Source organism: Aedes aegypti, unplaced genomic scaffold, assembly GCF_002204515.2.
Source record: "Aedes aegypti strain LVP_AGWG unplaced genomic scaffold, AaegL5.0 Primary Assembly AGWG_AaegL5_hic_scaff_793_PBJ_arrow, whole genome shotgun sequence".
NCBI lineage: Eukaryota > Metazoa > Arthropoda > Insecta > Diptera > Culicidae > Aedes > Aedes aegypti.
The window spans coordinates 105,152-121,136 of record NW_018736485.1 but is presented as its reverse complement, the minus strand read 5'-3'; the positions used below and the strand labels follow the sequence as shown (position 1 = coordinate 121,136).

At 43.3% G+C, this 15,985-nt stretch overlaps 1 protein-coding gene across 1 annotated transcript in view; it reads left to right on the top strand.

The window, feature by feature from the left end:
* The window catches only part of LOC110681391, a 36,383-nt gene that overhangs the window by 8,500 nt on the left and 11,898 nt on the right, over nucleotides 1–15,985 (top strand). Inside the window, exon 5 of the mRNA XM_021857137.1 lies at nucleotides 6,671–6,953. Within this exon, the coding sequence (XP_021712829.1) occupies nucleotides 6,671–6,953 (283 nt within the window). The remainder of the gene's footprint in view (nucleotides 1–6,670; nucleotides 6,954–15,985) is intronic.

Sequence of the window (15,985 nt, the reverse complement as noted above, 5' to 3'; positions counted from 1 at the left end):
GGATATTGTAGCGATCCCGAAGTGCTTGAAAACAAGGGCAGTTGATTAACAGATGTTCGACGGTCATCGTGGTATTGCAGACATCGCACTTTTTGCGAAAAGGCCGCTCATTGCCCATATTGTGAGTAGCGTTGGTGTGTCCGACACGCAGACGAGATAACACTAGTTGGTCACGACGATCGTTTGTATCATTCCAGCGTTTTGTTTCTCCTTTGATTTTTCTGATAAACTTATCTCTTGAATTTACCCATTCTATGGTCCAAGACGAGCGGATTTGAGATTTAGCCCAGTTTTTCAGGTCTTTTCCAGGCGTAAAACGGGTAAACATACGACCGGATCGACCTTTCGATGCAAGATGGTCAGCCTCCACGTTGCCTTGAATCCCGCAATGACCAGGTACCCAAAGGAAGACAGTGTGAGAGGGTGAATTCTTCTGGACAGCTTGGATCCATGGGTGACGGGTTGATGATGAATTGAGGGTAGCGAGAACGCTAGCAGAGTCGGAGATAACACAGACGGGTTTGGGAGCAGGAGTTGTAGAGGCCAAAAGGATTGCAGCAGCCTCGGCCGAGAAAACGGAGCATTGATCAGGTAATCGATAGAAATAGCTTTTTTCAACGTCGGTAACGCCGAAGCCGGTTCTGTCAAAGGACTTGGAACCATCGGTGAACCGGTGATGGTAGTTGCGGTACTTGCTAGCTAGCAGCTCTGTGACGTGAGAACGCATAGCAGGAGAGTTATCCCCTGCTCGGAATCGTTTCGAGATCGAGGTGTCTACGTGGAAATCTGGAGCATCCCACCTTCTGGCTCCGACCCAGTGGACCTGTTCAACCGGGGGGAGTTCCTGATGGGCCAGGCTGTCTAGAGCTCTGTTCCCCTCTCTGAGGAGGAAGACCTCGTGATCTCCGGTTGTCTTTTCTAAATAAGCGATTGTTCTGCAGCACAAGGTTTCCGAGGCTTGATATCGGAATGGAAGAACTCCAAGTTCCACGCAGGCAGCATCAGCAGGAGTGGAGGGTAGTAGTCCAGCGATTATTCGAATTGATTGGTTATATGTAGGGGCAAGGCGGGTCATAAGAGAATCACCTGCCAGACAGAAGAGTTCAATGCCGTAGAATAGTCGGCTGTTGATGATGGACTTCGCTATTCTGACAAGGATTTCTCTATTACTACTTTTGTGCGGTTTAGATAAGGTGCGGAGAAGGTTGATTCGGGTTTTGCAGTTCTTCTTAATCTCATTTAAGTGGACGTCGAACCGTAGTTCACGGTCAAGATGCACTCCAAGTATCACTAACGTTTTCTTGAAGGGAATCTGAGATCCGTTTGCCGTAACGGGAGTTTGTAAGACACGATGACGAAAACAGCATACATGAGAAATAGCGCTTTTCTCCGCCGAGAGGTCGAAACCGGAGTTAGCCGCCCATTTAGCTACCGCAGAGATTGCTGCCTGTAATTTTCGTCTGATGAATTTGAGGGTGCGGCCGATTACGACCAAGACTATATCGTCCGCGTAAACGAAAATGTAAATTTCTTTCGGCAATGCTTGGAAAACGTTGTTCATCAGTACAAGGAAGATAGTAACCGCTATCACGGATCCTTGCGGAACCCCTGTTTCTTCAGTACGGGTTGTGGAGTGATTGTTGCCGATAATAACTTGAAAAGTTCGGCCTTTCAGGAAGTTCTTCAAAAAGTGAAGAATGTGTCCGCGCAGGCCCCACTCTGTTAGCCGACGGATAGCGTGCGGTGTCCAAGCGCGATTATAGGCCTTAGCGAGATCCAGAGAGGCGATGTCAGCATGTAAGCCTTGGCTCACCGCATCCTGCAGGACGTCTCCTAGCCCTGTAAAATATGTCCCTGCTCCGTGCCCAGGACGGAAAGCGTGTTGCCGATGATCGAGAAATTGATTGTCTTCCAAAAAACGGACTAACCGGCGATTTACCATCCGTTCAAGTATTTTACTGGCGCAACATGTTAGCGAGATTGGTCTAAAGTCGCCAGGGGAAGTAGCGGCTTTTCCTTGTTTAGGGATTGGCACCACTAGGCTGTGAGTCCAGGACTTCGGTAGAGTATTCTCGATCCAAGTTTTATTCAGGAGATTGAGGAGAGTTCCCTTTGAAACGGTAGAGAGGTGCTGGAACATTGGATACCCTATATCGTCCGGACCAGCTGACTTGCTCTTGCAATGGCGTAGGGCAAAGTTTAATTCTTCCATGCGGAACTGAGAGTTAATGCGGAGGGGAGTTTTATCTTCTGGGATAACTAGGTTGTTTATGCTGTCGACAGTTGCTTGGTTCTTCCGGATGAAATTTGTATCATATCGGTCCAACGAGGATAGAGAACCAAAGTGGTCAGCTAGAGCGTTGGCTATCAAGAGGGGATCTCTGGTGAGCCCCCCTGGTAACCGAAGTGTCATTCCAGTGGCTCTTCGTTTGCCATTTAAGGCGTTGACTCGATTCCATAATTCGGAAGCAGTCTGGTTAGCATTGATCCCTTCTAAGAAGTCCTGCCATGTTTGCTGTTTTGCCTCTCGAATACACTGGCGGCATTCATTGCGTTTGGAACGGTAGATTTCCATTAGTTGGGATTTTTCTGGATGGTCATTAGGCAAACGCTTAGCAGCACGGAGGGCTTTTCTTCTCGCTTTGATGATTTTTTTAATGTCCGGAGACCACCATGGCAACGATTTTCGACCTGGATTTGGAGAAGTGCGAGGAATAGTTGTTAAAGCCGATTGGTGCAATGCATTGAGAAACTCTTCGATATTATTCGGAGGTGTGTCGGAAACGTGTTCGTCAATCAGACCTTGAAATTGAGACCAGTCTGCTTGATCATACTTCCAGCGCGGGCGACGGGAAATAGCTTGGGGTTGTTGGTTGGTGTGGATGAGTATTGGATGGTGATCACTACCCATAGGGTCTTCTTTAGCAGTCCAGAGGAATCGGTTGACTATACTTGGACTACACAAACTGACATCAATTGCAGAACTCCGTTGGCCTCTGGTGAAGGTAGTGGCTCCATCATTGAGAACAACTAGGTCAAGCTTTTCTGCTACTTCCATAATGAGTGAGCCTCTATCGTTTGGTGAAATACTACCCCATTCCGGGTGATGACCGTTAACGTCCCACATAACTAGTATTGGACCTCTTAGGCCTTGTAGAGCGTTATAAAGGCCAAGTTTGAGATCCGGGAGGTGTCCATTGGGCAGGTATCCCGATATCACGGACAAAGGGAATGGATATTCGAGTTTAACTCCCACAATGGGTAGGTCCGTGTTGATTTGAAGCGGGGAGAAAGGAATACTTGATAGAACTCCAATAGCAGCCGAATGGTAAATATTCGCATTACATTTGACGATCCAACTATACCGTCTTTGTAAGGACTGATTCAACCGGTTGGTGTTGATCCGGTGCGTCTCTTGAATGGCCAGTATGACTGGTTGCTGTTCTCTAACGAGAAGCTCTAGATCCGGTAAATTATTGATGTAGCCATTCATGTTCCACTGGATTGCAAATAAACTGTTGACAGAAGGAAAAGATGGTCTCCTTTGTGGGTACGGAAAGCCAGGTTGTTCTGACGATGACCTGGTGTTCGGGTTGGGTGATCTGGTGGAATGTACTGTTTCTGGGACCTCACGTCGGTTTGACGGACTAGAAGTATCGTCAATATATTCCGTTTGAGAAGCATGTTCTACATCCCAGATAGGGTGATCAGAAGAGCTTGCTTTTGGAGCAGCCGTCCCTCTATGTGTCAGTTGGTATGCGTCATATAACGCTGCGTTGGACCTTGTACTTTGTGGCAGCGTCGGCCAGCGGAAATTTTCAGGACCGAATCGAGGTTGTGTTCGGTTTCCGGTCGTCGATAGAGCTTCACTGATGCAGGACTGTCGTGCAGAATACATATCCAGCGAAGATTCTTGTGGCACGGACTGTATTGGTTGTGCCTTGACTCCCTCGTTGTCCTCAGGGGGATAGGAGTTACCTCCCTTGTCCGTCCCTCTTCCGGCCGCCACGGAGTGTCGAGGGTTGTCCGTCAGTTCCGGTGTGGCATAAACGTCCGCACTGGCGGTGCCTCGACTGCTCGGTAGCTCCGCCGGGTAGGTGTGTTGCGCAGTACAAATTGCCAGGTCGTTGGGGGTTGTAGGTAGAATTAGTTGTTGGATTGATGGGGTGTGATTGTTGGGAATTGCTGTTACAGGGCTAGTCCGCTCCCTTTTCAAATCAGTTTCAATAAAAGTTTTTCGAGGGAAGACTGCAATGCTAGTTTTGCTGTTTACTGCAAGCAGAGATGTAGGTCTAGGAAGGGACTAGATAGGCGATCTGATGTTTAGGTGTCGGATATGTACCCAGATGCATTCATCATTGGTTCGTCACTTGAAGAAATTTCGATGTCAGCAGGTGAGGCGAGTATACATTCTGGAGTCGTATTTGGCGAAAGACGGTTTTTGGTACGCTTGTTTAGCCGTTCATAACTGTCGGTTTTGGTGGCTTTCTTCTTCGTGCCTGTTTTCTTGACGTGCGATTCGGGCTGATTGGTGCTTGGAGAATTGGTGTCATCGTGTCCGGTATCAAGCCCGTTTGATGCGTCGGACTTGGTAGTTTTGTTTCCAATGTTACCAGCTTTTTTGGGGACATAAATTTCACGGATCATAGCGATTTCTTTGTCCTTCCTTGTTAACTCCGACTCCAAAGAGTGGATCTTGTCAACAAGGTCCTTGATAGTGCCGTGTTCCTTTACTGTGTTCAACCGTTCCTGCGGTGTGAGCTTCAACGTGGCTTCGAGCCGCTCGATGCGGGCGTCTTTGGCTTTAATTTCGGAGAGTAGAGCCTCGATCTTATCATCCTTGCTTTTAACTTCCTTCAGGACGTTATCGAGTTTCGCCGAGAGCTCAGTAAAACGCCGATCGTTGCTAGCTGCTACGGTAGATGCCATTGATTTGGGTCCGTATCTTAGGTCATATTGCCGTTTTGCTGCTGGATAGGAGACACCTAAGTTAACCCGTAGGTGCTGGATCTCATTCTCTTTAACGTAGATGGGACACTTGCGGCTTGAGAGAGGGTGGTTGTCGGTATTACACCGTTTGCAGAACGGGGCGAGGATGCAGGGATTTTCAAAATCGTTCTTATGCTTGCCAGAGCAATTACCGCATGTAGGGTTGTTCTGATGCTGACAACGGGCTCGCGTGTGTCCGAAATCCCAACAGCAATAACACAACATTGGTGTGGGATAGAACGGACGGGTACGGCATCGGATCCATCCAATATAGATGTCCTCGGGGATGACGGTGCCTTGGATTGTCAGTATGATGGTTGGGGTGTGGATTCGTTGTCCTCCGTCGCGCCTTGTAATTCTCCGCACTTCTTTAACACCTTGGTCTTTCAGCTCTTCAACCAGCTCCTCATCAGAGTAGGCACAAGTGTCACTGCAGCTGATAACGCATTTCGAAACGTTTAGCACCGGATGTTCCACAATCGTAATCGGAAAGCCATCAGCTAGTGTTGACATTTTCTTCAGCTTCTCAACGTGATTTTTGTTCCGTATTTTCAGCACGTACGTGCTTCCTCCTTTTTCCGGGTAGGCTCCGTCTATCTTCACTCCCAGATAACTTTCCACAGATTTTCGAAGGAGGAAAGGAGCTTGAGGAAGATTCCCCGAGACAGCTTGCATTCTCATCATCACCAATTGACCGTGATGGCCTTGAGGGTCTCCCCATTCAGGAAACAGAGGGCCTGCAAATTCCCCATCACGACAGTTGGACGGACCCGTGTCCCCTAGGGGAAAGGGGTCTAGCCCCGACGGCATGTCGGGGGACCAACAGAACGCTTTAGTTTTAATTAACCACTGTGGAGATATTTTCTACAGACACGATGGAAACAAACCGCACAGCACGAGATGCCACTCACTAGGCGGTTGTTCGTCTGAGCAAGAACAAAGGCAAATAACTTCTTTTGTTCGATGCTATCAACAACGCTGTATGATGGATGTTGATCACAGACCGGAGATACTTAGGCACTAAATCTCGCACTTTTGGCCACTTATTGGTCGGCTTTCTTTGGTGGATGGCAATGCACTCCTGAGCCTGCCAAATTCGGCGGCGTAGTTAAATTGGGAGAGTAAACTGTTAGCTGCAACGGTCGCAGCGAAGTTAGATACGCGGGAGCGATAGTATAAACGCGTCTGTTCGCGATGACATGAACTGTCGAAACTGAAGTTTAGCTTTAAATTAAGCAGATAAAATGGCAATTTATCATTACGATATTTTCGACAGTGTTGCAGATAGATTGAAACTATGTGTTGGTCACTGAAAAACATTAATAGCATGGATAATGACCACGTGATCACACATTCTGCAGTGAATTTGATCTAGAGTGCGATGTCGCATCACTGCTGTTGGTTCACACCCGATCGCTTTTGATAACGTTTCCGAACGAACCGCGTCATCGACAATGTTCGTACACCGTGTGTACAAAAGTACAAATGAACCGTGTACAAACTCAATGTTCAAACCTGTGTACAAACTTGAGCCACGCTCTTGTGTACAATACAGGTCCATGATGTTTGCGTTCATCTTGTACCTGTGTTCAAGCTAGTGTTCAAGTTCGAAATAAACTTGCACACGAAGAACTTGTACTCAAGTTGGACACGGTGCATGTTCACTTGAACTTTATTGCAGATAAATTACATGCGGAAAATCATTGGCCCGAACGGAGACACTTGTAACGGTCAAAACATGTCTTACTTACTCGTGGATTGCTTGTTCGAACGACAAGTTCTGATTAATTGCTCCTGGAGTGGAGGAAGCAAATCGAATCTTCCAAAATTTGCAATGAAAGATTGCAAAAATATATTGGATGTGTTCTTTACAATTGTCCACAACGTAAATCCTACATTTTCGGTAAAATTACTGGAGGACTTTTTCAAACAGATTTTGCGAAACGCAAAAAAAATTGGGGTGGGTAATGTCTATTACATTACCGCGGGGTTGACGTAGAACTACGATGATTAATAATTTGATTTGTCATGTGTATGAATTTGTAAGTGTACTAGTTTTGTGTTGTTGTTGTTGTTGATCGGATGAAGTTTTCAGAAGATAACTCTTTTTGGACTCATTTTGGTAGTCCTGAAAAGAACCATTTGTCGTTCTGTGGTTTCGAGAACCAGTGTATGGTGTTCCAGGAATAATGCCAGATGATTGAATTTGTTTGTTTGGTCGTGGCTTCGTTGTGTTGCTTGGTTGGGTGATCGGTTTCTGGCTCCAGCTGTAGTTCGCCAAACTCCTCCAGTAGATTAGATGTTTGATGGCTCGGGTGCTTCGATCGTGATAATCGATTGAAACGGTCCAGTGCTTTGGTCTGTAGCAATATCCATTGCATCAGCATTTAGGCTCTGTACATTGATACTCATCAATATGCAGGTTGGGCCACTATGATCCAGTATTTCACGTCTCAAAGCGTCACTAATCGATGATTGCCTAAGCGCTGCAGCTCATTCCTCAAGTCAACCCTTGGAATTGCTGCGTGATGGAACTGGGAAGAATTGGTAGAGTTTGTCAAAAATAGTCCTTGCAGTGAAGTAACCCGCGACAAACCAACATATACCAATTGCTGATCCAGACTTTTGTCATAGTCATCCAGACTTTTGTTGCTTTCAATTCTCCGCTTCGATCGCATCTCAGCAGGCAACAGATCGTCTTGCTCTGACCAGGCGTGCTTCTCAGGCACAGACATCGATAGCGAGGGACCTCCCCGTTTGTCTTGCTTCGCTCAAATCAAACTGTCGAGCGAGCGAGAGAAGATGCCGTCCGAAGCCAAAGTCATCACCGCTGCCGCCGCCAAGAAGAAGAAGAGGAAGCAGTCCACAGGAGATTTTGCGGTCGAACTGTGAACATGGTCGGGCAAGTCATTCTCGCTTTGTGGTTCACCGCTTGTTTGCGTTCACCCAGCCATCGTCATCGCCGCCATCATCAGATTTTGACTTAAGCCCGGTGATCCACTACCTGTTACTGTTGTGCGCCATCCACGTCACGAAACTTTCGGTTCGTCGTTTAAGCAAATAACTTGCTCAAATTTATACATTTGAGTTGAGGATTCCCCGTTTGACCATGGCAATCAACTGATAACATCCCGCAGTGTTATTTATCTGTAAGAGCATCAAAGCTAACAAAGCCATCGGCCCTTTTCAAGGCCATCAAATTAGTGGAAAAGAGTTAAAAGAGAAATATATCCGACTTTATACATGACTGCTTATATTCCTAAATCAATTTCACAGCTTCATACAAAATTTCATTTGTCATAAATAATTTATGACTCAACAATTTGTGACTGTATTCGCGGGCGCTGCTGCAGTGCCGTCGGGGTGAGTGCTCAACATTTCACAACAATTGTAAAATAGAGTGGCATTTCCAACAGCGTCTTTGATGTTCCATATTTTGTGGGAACACTTTGATTAGCAAAATTATCACATGTAACAAAATTGCGACATATTAAGAATGCTTTTGAAAAGACATTCTCATTGAACAATTATAATAATTCTGGCACCCATGGATCAGAAATTTACCGTCATAATAAAGAAAACTATTGATTATCATTATCTCGTATTGAATATTTAGTTAATGTCAACCCTTCCAGCAATTCATGTTCGACCAATTTCTCACGCATTAGCATTCTCCGCAATTTTCAAGTAATTCTAAGCCCAACACATTATTGGCACATACCCATTTCCCAGATTGGTTGATCAGCGAAGAGCACAAAAGGGAGGAGCATCATCTGCTATTCTGAGGTTATAAAACATGCTTCCTTCGTCGGATTCAGTTTCATTCTAATTCCGCTTTCGAGCTGGTAAGAGCTCCTCTGAACTTGCTCAGCGAGAAGTACCTCGCTGCTAGTTTATTGGATGATATTCACTGATTTATCTATAATGATCTAAATATCGCGGTATACTACAATTTGGTTCACATAATTTACCCCACATAATTACATGAATTTGAGAATTTACCACTGCAGCGCCGTCGGACCGTAATAACATCATGCTACTCAGCATTGTATGGTATTTCTAACAGCATCGTTGATTTATCATATAATGGGGGAACACTTCCTAAATTCTCGAGTATTAAATTGGAAAATGTATTAAAATTGCGACAGATTTTAAATACTGTTCAATAAACTGTTTCCTGACCAATTGTAATAAGCAACTATTGATCTGAAATTTTTCTACATGTTAGTCTATTGCGTTAATCTGAAAAATAGGCTATATGAAATTGATGTCTTGGCAAGGGATGTACAAGATGAGCATTATGTATTAATTTTCCAATTTCCGTACTCGAGAATTTTGGAAGCGGGGGCCGTGATGCTCGGGATGGATTGTCCTCCATGACTGGTCCTGGCTGGAAATATACGTGGGGAGAAACTCGACCCTTTGCTGCAGGAATTTCATTAATAACTCTTTGGTAAAGCAGAAATTTCTGATAAAAGTGAACTTTTTCAAAACAACTCTTATTGATTGGAATATTTACCAACAACTCTTTGTTAAGTAAAATCATCCTTAATAACTCTTTGCTCCATCGCCAAACCAAACCATTTCATTGAATTCATCAAGTACAAGAATATGAATGGTAAGGAGAGGCAGATGGTGTATATTTTGCTGGCGTTACTTTCCAACAGGTCGCCGGTTGGCGCTGACTACTAATCCGTCCACTGAATGATTTTCAGTTGTTGCTTTCGCTCTCTGGTTCCGTTCGCTACTCGCACACTGCTGTGGCTTTCACGCACTCTTCTTTGCTGCTCCGCTGCTTGATCCGTTCGTTATGCCGATCGATTTGTGAATGAGCTGGGAGCAGAACAACCAGTGGTTTTATTTGCTCGAGCTCCGTTCACCGATGGCGAGTGGTGGGGTTCTCGCTTGGTTGTTTCGTCACTCCGTTCGCTACTCGCACGCGATTGGTTATTGCTTTCGCGCTATTTTCGTTGATGGTGTGATTCTTCGCTGAGAAATAAAAACTGAAACTCTTTTGATTTTTCATGCAAAATGACCAACTTTGATAAACTATATCTCAGTTATTTATGGACAGATTTGAATGAAATTAGACAGAATATCAGACATAACTTAAATTTTAACATATGTTTTTGAGTGATTTTTCCAATCACACGTTGAAAAGCAGTAACGGTTTGACTTAAGTGATTTTGACGTAGAAGTACGTCTCTCTTCTCTATACAGGAGTGAAATTGGAATTTCAAAACCAAGAGCGTTACGTTGGCATGAAATATTTTAAACGTTTATAACTTTTCGCTGGCTTAACGAAATTTCTTTATTAGCATCTCAATCGAAAGCCAAGACATCAAAGCTTCATGTCGTTTACTTACTGAATCCCACATACCTGTCCAAATAGTTTAATAACTGTTTTAAAAGAGAACGTTGATTTCAAGCAAATCTATAAATAGGGGTGACTAGAGAAAATTTGACGTCATTTGCTTTTCACTCTCCGATTGGCTCGCATCTCAGCAGGCGACAGATCGGCTTGTTCTGACCGGGCGTGCTTCTCAGGCACAGACATCGATAGTGAAGGACGCCCCCGTTTGTCTTGCTTCGCTCAAATCAAACTGTCGAGCGAGCGAGAGAAGATGCCGTCCGAAGCTAAAGCCATCACCGCTGCCGCCGCCTAGAAGAAGAAGAGAAGCAGTCCACAGGAGAAATTGCGGTCGAACTGTGAACACGGTCGGGCGAGTCTTTCTCGCTTTGTGGTTCACCGCTTGTTTGCTTTCACCCAGCCATCGTCATCGCCGCCGCAAATTTCATCGGCCGAGGAGCTGTTGACCCGCGCTTCAAAATTTCGACTCGTGATGAAATCATCATTGGTGGTCAAGAAGCAATCCCGTTAGGAGCAAATACCAGAAGCCCCCTGAGTTTTGCTGGTCCGAGCAGTGTTATTTATCCGTAACAACATCGAAGCTAACAAAGCCATCGGTTCTTTTCAGAGCCATCAAATTTGTGGAAAAGAGTTAAAAGAGAAATATTTCCGACTTTATTTATAACTTCTAGTATTCCTAAATCAATTTCACGGCCTCATACAAAATTTCATTTGTCGTGAATCATAAATCAACCATTTGGGATTGTACTCGCGGACGCTGCTGCAGTGCCGTCGGGTGAGTGCTCAACATTTCAAAACGATTGCAAAATAGAGTGGCTTTTCCAACAGCGCCTTTTATGTTCCATATTTTATGGGAACACTTTGATTAGGAAAATTATCCCATGTAACAAAATTGCGACATATTTAGAATGCTTTTGAAAAGACATTCTCATTGAACAATTGTAATAATTTTGGCACCCATGGATCAGGAATTTTCATAATAAAGAAAACTATTAATTATCAATAGCTCGTATTGAATATTTAGGGAATGCCAATAATTCCAACAATTCATGTTCGACCAATTTCTCACGTATTAGTATTCTCCGCAATTTTCAAGTAATTCCAAGCAAAACACATTATTGGCACATACCCATTTCCCAGATTGGTCGATCAGAAAGCGAAGAGCACAAAAGGGAGGAGCATCATCTGCTATTCCAATGTTATAAAACATGCTGCCTTCGTTGGATTCAGTTTCATTCCATTTCCGCTTTCGAGCTGGTAAGAGCTCCTCCGAACTTGCTTAGCGAGAAGTACCTCGCTGCTAGGAGCCTGCTGAGCTGTTAATCCAGAATCTGGTTTGTGAAATCGCTCAAGATTTCAAGATTGAGCTACGTTTCCAGATTTCAACTAAATCCCTGTGTACGCTACTCTGTTGCTGTTGTGTACCCAATATTAAGCTTGTTTGTCGAATAAACAGAGAACTTATTCACATCTTCTTATTCTTCTTCTTCTTGGCATTAACGTCCTCACTGGGACAGAGCCTGCTTCTCAGCTTAGTGTTCTTATGACACTTCCACAGTTATTAACTGAGAGCTTTTGTTGCCAAAGTTTCCATTTTTGCATTCGTATATCGTGTGGCAGGTACGATTATACTCTATGCCCAGGGAAGTCAAGAAAATTTCCATTACGAAAAGATCCTGGACCGACCGGGAATCGAACCCAGACACCTTCAGCATGGCTTTGCTTTGTAGCCGCGGACTCTAACCACTCGGCTAAGGAAGGCCCCAACTTATTCGCATGCATTTGCAACTTTTTCGATTTTCCATACAAAATGACCAACTTTGGTAAGTTAGATCTCAGTTATTTATGGAAATATTTTCGAATGAAACATTCACAGAACATCAGATGTAACTCGAATTTTAACATATATTTTTGAAAATTTTTCCAATCACAAGTTTATAAGTAATAACGGTTTGACTAAACTGTAATTTTCGACGAAAAATTCAAAACTTTTTATCTTAAAATCTGATAGCCTTACACAAAAACTGTCTTCAGCAAACTTATTCATCTCGTCAAAATCTACAACTTTTCTGAAGATACCATGAAGCTGTTTAGTTATGTCAATCATAAAAAATCGTCAAAAAATTGGGGTGGGTAATGTCTATTACATTACCGCGGGGTTGACGTAGAACTACGATGATTAATAATTTGATTTGTCATGTGTATGAATTTGTAAGTGTACTAGTTTTGTGTTGTTGTTGTTGTTGATCGGATGAAGTTTTCAGAAGATAACTCTTTTTGGACTCATTTTGGTAGTCCTGAAAAGAACCATTTGTCGTTCTGTGGTTTCGAGAACCAGTGTATGGTGTTCCAGGAATAATGCCAGATGATTGAATTTGTTTGTTTGGTCGTGGCTTCGTTGTGTTGCTTGGTTGGGTGATCGGTTTCTGGCTCCAGCTGTAGTTCGCCAAACTCCTCCAGTAGATTAGATGTTTGATGGCTCGGGTGCTTCGATCGTGATAATCGATTGAAACGGTCCAGTGCTTTGGTCTGTAGCAATATCCATTGCATCAGCATTTAGGCTCTGTACATTGATACTCATCAATATGCAGGTTGGGCCACTATGATCCAGTATTTCACGTCTCAAAGCGTCACTAATCGATGATTGCCTAAGCGCTGCAGCTCATTCCTCAAGTCAACCCTTGGAATTGCTGCGTGATGGAACTGGGAAGAATTGGTAGAGTTTGTCAAAAATAGTCCTTGCAGTGAAGTAACCCGCGACAAACCAACATATACCAATTGCTGATCCAGACTTTTGTCATAGTCATCCAGACTTTTGTTGCTTTCAATTCTCCGCTTCGATCGCATCTCAGCAGGCAACAGATCGTCTTGCTCTGACCAGGCGTGCTTCTCAGGCACAGACATCGATAGCGAGGGACCTCCCCGTTTGTCTTGCTTCGCTCAAATCAAACTGTCGAGCGAGCGAGAGAAGATGCCGTCCGAAGCCAAAGTCATCACCGCTGCCGCCGCCAAGAAGAAGAAGAGGAAGCAGTCCACAGGAGATTTTGCGGTCGAACTGTGAACATGGTCGGGCAAGTCATTCTCGCTTTGTGGTTCACCGCTTGTTTGCGTTCACCCAGCCATCGTCATCGCCGCCATCATCAGATTTTGACTTAAGCCCGGTGATCCACTACCTGTTACTGTTGTGCGCCATCCACGTCACGAAACTTTCGGTTCGTCGTTTAAGCAAATAACTTGCTCAAATTTATACATTTGAGTTGAGGATTCCCCGTTTGACCATGGCAATCAACTGATAACATCCCGCAGTGTTATTTATCTGTAAGAGCATCAAAGCTAACAAAGCCATCGGCCCTTTTCAAGGCCATCAAATTAGTGGAAAAGAGTTAAAAGAGAAATATATCCGACTTTATACATGACTGCTTATATTCCTAAATCAATTTCACAGCTTCATACAAAATTTCATTTGTCATAAATAATTTATGACTCAACAATTTGTGACTGTATTCGCGGGCGCTGCTGCAGTGCCGTCGGGGTGAGTGCTCAACATTTCACAACAATTGTAAAATAGAGTGGCATTTCCAACAGCGTCTTTGATGTTCCATATTTTGTGGGAACACTTTGATTAGCAAAATTATCACATGTAACAAAATTGCGACATATTAAGAATGCTTTTGAAAAGACATTCTCATTGAACAATTATAATAATTCTGGCACCCATGGATCAGAAATTTACCGTCATAATAAAGAAAACTATTGATTATCATTATCTCGTATTGAATATTTAGTTAATGTCAACCCTTCCAGCAATTCATGTTCGACCAATTTCTCACGCATTAGCATTCTCCGCAATTTTCAAGTAATTCTAAGCCCAACACATTATTGGCACATACCCATTTCCCAGATTGGTTGATCAGCGAAGAGCACAAAAGGGAGGAGCATCATCTGCTATTCTGAGGTTATAAAACATGCTTCCTTCGTCGGATTCAGTTTCATTCTAATTCCGCTTTCGAGCTGGTAAGAGCTCCTCTGAACTTGCTCAGCGAGAAGTACCTCGCTGCTAGTTTATTGGATGATATTCACTGATTTATCTATAATGATCTAAATATCGCGGTATACTACAATTTGGTTCACATAATTTACCCCACATAATTACATGAATTTGAGAATTTACCACTGCAGCGCCGTCGGACCGTAATAACATCATGCTACTCAGCATTGTATGGTATTTCTAACAGCATCGTTGATTTATCATATAATGGGGGAACACTTCCTAAATTCTCGAGTATTAAATTGGAAAATGTATTAAAATTGCGACAGATTTTAAATACTGTTCAATAAACTGTTTCCTGACCAATTGTAATAAGCAACTATTGATCTGAAATTTTTCTACATGTTAGTCTATTGCGTTAATCTGAAAAATAGGCTATATGAAATTGATGTCTTGGCAAGGGATGTACAAGATGAGCATTATGTATTAATTTTCCAATTTCCGTACTCGAGAATTTTGGAAGCGGGGGCCGTGATGCTCGGGATGGATTGTCCTCCATGACTGGTCCTGGCTGGAAATATACGTGGGGAGAAACTCGACCCTTTGCTGCAGGAATTTCATTAATAACTCTTTGGTAAAGCAGAAATTTCTGATAAAAGTGAACTTTTTCAAAACAACTCTTATTGATTGGAATATTTACCAACAACTCTTTGTTAAGTAAAATCATCCTTAATAACTCTTTGCTCCATCGCCAAACCAAACCATTTCATTGAATTCATCAAGTACAAGAATATGAATGGTAAGGAGAGGCAGATGGTGTATATTTTGCTGGCGTTACTTTCCAACAGGTCGCCGGTTGGCGCTGACTACTAATCCGTCCACTGAATGATTTTCAGTTGTTGCTTTCGCTCTCTGGTTCCGTTCGCTACTCGCACACTGCTGTGGCTTTCACGCACTCTTCTTTGCTGCTCCGCTGCTTGATCCGTTCGTTATGCCGATCGATTTGTGAATGAGCTGGGAGCAGAACAACCAGTGGTTTTATTTGCTCGAGCTCCGTTCACCGATGGCGAGTGGTGGGGTTCTCGCTTGGTTGTTTCGTCACTCCGTTCGCTACTCGCACGCGATTGGTTATTGCTTTCGCGCTATTTTCGTTGATGGTGTGATTCTTCGCTGAGAAATAAAAACTGAAACTCTTTTGATTTTTCATGCAAAATGACCAACTTTGATAAACTATATCTCAGTTATTTATGGACAGATTTGAATGAAATTAGACAGAATATCAGACATAACTTAAATTTTAACATATGTTTTTGAGTGATTTTTCCAATCACACGTTGAAAAGCAGTAACGGTTTGACTTAAGTGATTTTTTGACGATTTTTTATGATTGACATAACTAAACAGCTTCATGGTATCTTCAGAAAAGTTGTAGATTTTGACGAGATGAATAAGTTTGCTGAAGACAGTTTTTGTGTAAGGCTATCAGATTTTAAGATAAAAAGTTTTGAATTTTTCGTCGAAAATTACAGTTTAGTCAAACCGTTATTACTTATAAACTTGTGATTGGAAAAATTTTCAAAAATATATGTTAAAATTCGAGTTACATCTGATGTTCTGTGAATGTTTCATTCGAAAATA